General features: G+C 39.5%; 1 protein-coding gene across 1 annotated transcript in view; it reads left to right on the forward strand.

Annotated features, from left to right (window-relative positions):
* The first annotated feature begins 223 nt into the window (after positions 1 to 223).
* Positions 224 to 6,295, forward strand: part of LOC106867244 (uncharacterized) — a 25,773-nt gene continuing 19,701 nt past the window's right edge. Inside the window, exon 1 of the mRNA XM_052965908.2 lies at positions 224 to 1,916. Coding sequence (XP_052821868.2) covers positions 290 to 1,916 — 1,627 coding nt within the window. The 5' untranslated portion in view covers positions 224 to 289. The remainder of the gene's footprint in view (positions 1,917 to 6,295) is intronic.

The raw sequence follows: 6,295 nt of genomic DNA on the forward strand, positions 1-6,295 counted from the left end.
ATTTTTTCTTTATCTTTTCCCTTGCGCTTTTGCAAAACCCCGCCCTAAACTTATTTAATATATATCCAAGAAAGGGCTGCTGATTGTTTTTCATTCTTGCTCTTATAATTCTTCATGGAATAAAACTCCGCCCTCTTATTGGTCCAACCCTCTTACACGTGTTTCGCGCTTTCATGCATAAGAAGGGCGTGGTCTTTTTTCCCTTGTGCTGCCATCTTTTGTTAGTCAAAACCGGCGGCTGTTATAGCTCAATGGTGGTGTGGTGGCCGGCGGTGGATTTCGAAAGCTTATGTCTGTGATAGATATGCGGTTCTGCTTTAGTTTTTGGCAACTAGTTTGCGTTGCGTTGATTTTTTTGATAACCCCCCAATTTAGTTATTCACAGGATGTTTTGGGTACTTCGGAATCGATAATAACCCCCGGACCTGAAAATGTTGAGCCGGACGTTATTCCCACTGGGGCTTCGTTAGATGGTGCACCGTTGCAGACAAATGGAGATATTGGAGTGACGGAATCTAATGAAGAAAAGAAAGAGGCGAAAGTAGAAAGTGAAGAGGAGAAAGATGAAGAAAAAGAAGAAACAGAGGAGGTCAAAGAAGAATCGGCTGAAGAAAATGAAGCAGTGAGAGAAACAGAAGAATCGGAAGAAGAAGAAGAAGAAGAAGAAGAAGAAGAAGAAGAAGAAGAAGAAGAAGAAGAAGAAGAAGTAGCAGAAGCGGTGGCCGAAGAAAAAGAAGAAGAGATAACAGAAATAAAAGAAACAGTTGAAGTAGATATAGAAGGAGATAAAAAAACAGAAGTAGACGAAGAAGAAATAGAAGAAAAAGCTGTAGAAGTAGAAAAAGAAGACAAAAAAGCGGAAGAAATAGAAGAAAAAAAAGAAGAAAAGGCCGCAGAAGTAGAAAAAGAAGAAGATAAAAAAGCGGAAGAAATAGAAGAAAAAGAAGAAAAGGCCGCAGAAGTAGAAAAAGAAGAAGATAAAAAAGCGGAAGAAAAAGAAGAAAAGGCGGTAGAAGTAGAAAAAGAAGATAAAAAAGCAGAAGAAATAGAAGAAGAAAAAGAAGAAAAGGCAGTAGAAGTAGAAAAAGAAGATAAAAAAGCAGAAGAAAAAGAGGAAAAGGCCGTTGAAGAAGATAAAAAAGAAGAAAAGGCCGTAGAAGTAGAGAAAGAAAAAGATAAAAAAGCGGCCGAGGCAGAAGAAAAAGAAGAAAGTGAACTTGGAAAAGTGGACCCAAAAGTCGATCCGGTATCAATACCCGAACCGGAATCTGATGAACCAGTTGAGAAAAAAACTGATGCCCCAGTAGCTCTACCCGAGAATGACGCCGGCGTAGCTACAGCGCAACCATCAGCAGCAGCAGTGACGACCGATGCTCCGAAACGTGGCACGAAAAGTCCCAAAAAACCGAAGAAAAAACCTAGAAGGAAACCGAAGAAGCCGCGTAGGAGAGGTACGAAAGCTCCGAAGAAGGTTACTACCGCTGCCCCAAAGGTCGTTATTACAACCACCCCAAAGGTAGTTACCACTACAACACCAAAGGTAGTTACCACTACAACACCAAAGGTAGTTACCACTACAACACCTAAAATAGTTACTACAACCACTCCAAAAGTAGTTATCACCACAACACCTAAGATAATTACCACTACAACGCTTGAGCCGTGTGTAGACGTATTTAGCGTCGAAGAGAAGCGTTACCAATGCAAAGGTTACTGGAAACGAGGATTAACTATTCTTGGTCTGCAAATTAACAAACTCAAGAAGGATAACCACGAACTGTTTCTAAAAGTCATCGACGCCAATGGTAAAATCAAGTTGGCCCAGGAATCGATCGCTGAACACAAAATCAACGTCAAAGCTCTCAAGAAAAAATTTGCTTGGCCAGACAAAGACAATCTCGGAAACACGCACAAAGGTAAGTAGTGATGGTCATAACATTCTTGTATATTGGTGGTATTGGCGGCGGCGGCGGCGGCGGCGGCGGCGGTGGTGGTGGTGGTGGTGGTGGTTATATTTGTTGCTGTTGTTTTTGTTGTTGCCGGTGGTATTGTTGTTGTTGTTGCGGCTGTTGTTTGTTGTTGCCATTGCTCCTATTTTGGCTTTTGTTGTTACTGTTGCTGTTGCTGTGTCTTGTCGCCGTTGCTGTGTCTTGTTGCTGTTGTTGTTGTTAAGCCCTGCCCTTCTTCAGACCTTTAATCAACTCCATTTCCACCCCCACACCCCAACTTTTATTCATGCATAGTACACACAGTCAAGGTAGACGTAGGCATGGATGTATAATTAAGAAGTTCGATTTTGCAAATGTGTCGTTCAGGTTTCGATTCCGCTGCACAGAATCTACAGAAATACGTCCAAAACAAAGTTTGATATAAAACTTCCTATTTTATGCACGTAAGGTCCTTTCAATTTGAGGGAGATTTGACTGCTATTTCTAGCAGGTCGAGGTAAGGTTTGATTTGCAAGAGATCTGATTGCTATTTTTATGAGATCTAACAACCAGAGGCCTCCTTCATTCTCTCTCTCTCTCTCTCTCTCTCTCTCTCTCTCTCTCATTCTCTCTTTTTCTCTCGTTCTCTCTCTCTCTCTCTCCCTCGGTCTCTCTCCCTCTCTCTCTTTTTAACATGTATATTCATATATATGTGTGTGTGTGTGTGTGTAGAACATACATACATGTGTATACACACACACACACACACACACACACACACACACATATACATATATATATATGTTTGAAAGTCTTTGTGAAAAATTATTGAGTAGAGTTTTTAAGTATAAAGGTTTTTTTTAAAAATTACTTTTTAAATAAGTTATAAAATCTTTTACCAGGATGTTACTAACCTTTTCTCTCATGTGTGAGCGTTTTCGATTAACCTTTTCAAACACACCTGCTCTTAGTTAATATATATATATGCATATATACATACACACGCACACACACACACATACACACGCACACACACACATATATATATATATATATATATATATATATATATATATATATATATATATATATATATATACTCTCTCTTTTACTCTTTTACTTGTTTCAGTCATTTGACTGTGGCCATGCTGGAGCACCGCCTTTAGTCGAGCAAATCGACCCCAGGACTTATTCTTTGTTAGCCTAGTACTTATTCTATCGGTCTCTTTTGCCGAACCGCTAAGTTACGGGGACGTAAACACACCAGCATCGGTTGTCAAGCGATGCTGGGGGACAAACACACACACACACACACACACACACATGTATATATACATATATACGATGGGCTTCTTTCAGTTTACGTCTACCAAATCCACTCACAAGGCTTTGGTCGGCCCAATGCTATAGTAGGAGACACTTCCCCAAAGTGCCACGCAGTGGGACTGAACCCGGAACCATGTGGTTGGTAAGCAAACTACTTACCACACAGCCACTCCTGCGCCTATATATATTTTGTTCGAAGATACATCTCGCTGATTCTATGGGATACATCCTCATTGATGTTTGTAGGGTCTCGGGATTTTCAGGGCTTTCAACGTCATCTCCCTTCTACCATCACCCCGCTTACATCCTTATAACAGCAACGAACCAAATCTGCCCTCTTTTATCCAAAGACACCGAGGGCTTCTCTGCAACCTCAGGAATCCTCTTTGCTGCTCCAGTCACTCCATTTAATCAAATAATTCAGAAATATGAGAGAAACATTCTTCCTTTTCATCTGTCAAACTTGTTTTACAGCATCTTCAACCTCCTTCTTTCCTTCTTTATTCTCCCACACTGTCTTTTTCTCACATGTATCATGCATGAACTCACTAGTAAATTTTTGGCTTCATAACAGAATGACGCTTCTTACGTTTCTCGTGGTTTTCAACGAGTTTTAGCATCCAGTCGTTATATGTTTCAAGATATTTTGCCAGTCCAATTGTGGTGTCTTTGTCACAGATTTCAAACTGGATCGACCTCAATAGGTTCTAGTAAGGTAAAGACGATCTGCGTCTGCCTTTGGGTGATGCATCTTATTGCAAGTCAGCAGCTTACGGATTCTCCTCTCAATCTTCCTTATTTCGCTCATATTCCAGTTCAACACATTGAAACTGCTAAGGAATTTATAGCTAACACCGTGTTACGTGCATTCAAATAGGATTTTAGGACTGTTCATGCTGCGTGCTGAATGCCAGAGCCCTCACTTATTCCGATGTATTTGTAAGTTTGTTCCTGCTCGAGTTCTTTTATAACTGTGTCAACATCTAACACCACTGAATGTGAGGTGTTCAATTTCCCTTTCTGGAAAGTTGCCTTGGCACATTTTTCAAGACCAAATTCCATCCCGATGTCATCACTGAATGCTTTCACAGTACGTAATAGTCCGTCGAGTTTATTATCGTCTTTGCCATCGTCATCCATATAAAATAGATGACTTATTTTCTTGTCGCTAATTTTATACCTATAAGCTGTTCCGTTAAGTTCACTTGTAAGGGGTATTAGGGCTATGCAAACAATTAGAGGAGAAAATGAGTCACCTTGGAAAATGCTGCAGTTGATATTAATATTGTTTGTGGTCAATACTCCATTAGAAGGGTATTATCATCATCATCATTATTATTATTATTATTATTATTATTATACTTGGCTCAAATCATTGTATCATCCATATATACACCTCAATTCGCTCATGAACTCGGAAAGGTCTTTTTTTTTTCATATTTTTAGGTCTCTAACCCATTGTTCTTTTATACAGTTTGACTCGTGTATCCCTAACTTTATTTAATTAATTATATTACTTAGGTTTTCTACCAATACCTTTGACACACCTTTCTATTCATTTAAATCTACTTTTCTTCTTGTATGAGTCTGTCCCTTGGCTACTAAACATAAAGCCGGACACATGTCAGACTGGCAAGGGCTTTTGAGCGAAAAAACCCTGTCCAAAAATGTCCTCTTATCTCCAGACAATAAGACTGTCTGTTTTCTTGGTGGCATGTCAGTTTTGGAGAGTTATTGAATCTTGATATTATTTCCCCTTCTCAAGTAGAGGTGGTCATAATTGTCATTTGGTAATTATGACTAATTATGACACATCATTTATTAATAAATCAAGAATTCAGTTTCTATGGTATTTCATATAGCTGTATTTGTCCATGTTGTTCAAATACGAGGTTCAATCAGAAAGTATCGGGACTGTTGTTATGGTAACAAAGTGAAGCCACCTGACACAGATTGACCTTGAACTCTGTCACACATGCACACTATGTTATAACGTTTTCGCTTATTTCCGGTGTTTATAGCAGTGTTTGGAAGTAAAACGTGTAGAATATAGTCTTCTCGTAAAGAAGATCGGGTTTCAGCTGGGCAGGATCTCCTTGTGTCAAGGAAGACGAAAATTTTTTGAAAACGGTCATAACAGTTGATAAATCGTGGTTCTATGGCTATGATTCCAAAGCCAAAGGCCCAGTCTTCACAGTGGAAGACCCCCAACAAGATTTTAAGACCTTCGGAATGAGAACCCAGGTTCAAAATTTCCTCAAGACGCCCGATGAAAGCTGGAGGGCATATCAGCCGAAACGTTGTGTAACAACAAACAAGATGAGGACAAATATCTGTCAAATGTAAATAATGTAAATAATGTAAATAATTCCTCATTTCTTAAATATAGAACTGTAAGATTTTAAGACGACGAGGAAATCCAAAAAAATGCGACGGGGCAGCAGCTCTCTATCCCAATAAAGGAGTTCCAGGAATGCTTCCATCAATGGAAACGTTGCTGGATAAAGTGCATGGCTTCAGATAGGGACTACTTCGAAGGAGATTAAATGTCAGATTCATATGTGTCATAGTTTTCTTTTTATATCACCTGTTCCGATACTTTTTGATCAGATGTCGTACATTCCACTGGCCATTTTCAGTTATTTTTCTCAGCTCATTTTTGCTTGAATATTTGACTCCAACAAGAGTTTCAAAGTTTTAACTTCCGCATTTTCAATAAAATCTAAAGGCTGTCAACCGACAAACAAAGTTATCCCCCTTTATCGCTAATTAATAATTCGCTCTCTTCAAGATAACGATCAGTGATTGACTGGATGATGCTTTGTGTCCTTCGCCAGACTCTTCATTACACTGTTGCATAAGTTTACTCAGCTGGAATAGCTGCCAGCCGATCTCTCTCTCTGTCTCTCTCTCTCTCTCTGTCTCTCTCTCTCTCTCTGTCTCTCTCTCTCTGTCTCTCTCTGTCTCGTCCTTCAGCTGCCATAGTCTGGATATTCGAGATGGAAATGGGATGGGTGTCTTTGTCTGTTATTGATTGTATA

The sequence above is a fragment of the Octopus bimaculoides genome, chromosome 2, assembly GCF_046866305.1.
Source record: "Octopus bimaculoides isolate indiv1 chromosome 2, ASM4686630v1, whole genome shotgun sequence".
Taxonomy (NCBI): domain Eukaryota; kingdom Metazoa; phylum Mollusca; class Cephalopoda; order Octopoda; family Octopodidae; genus Octopus; species Octopus bimaculoides.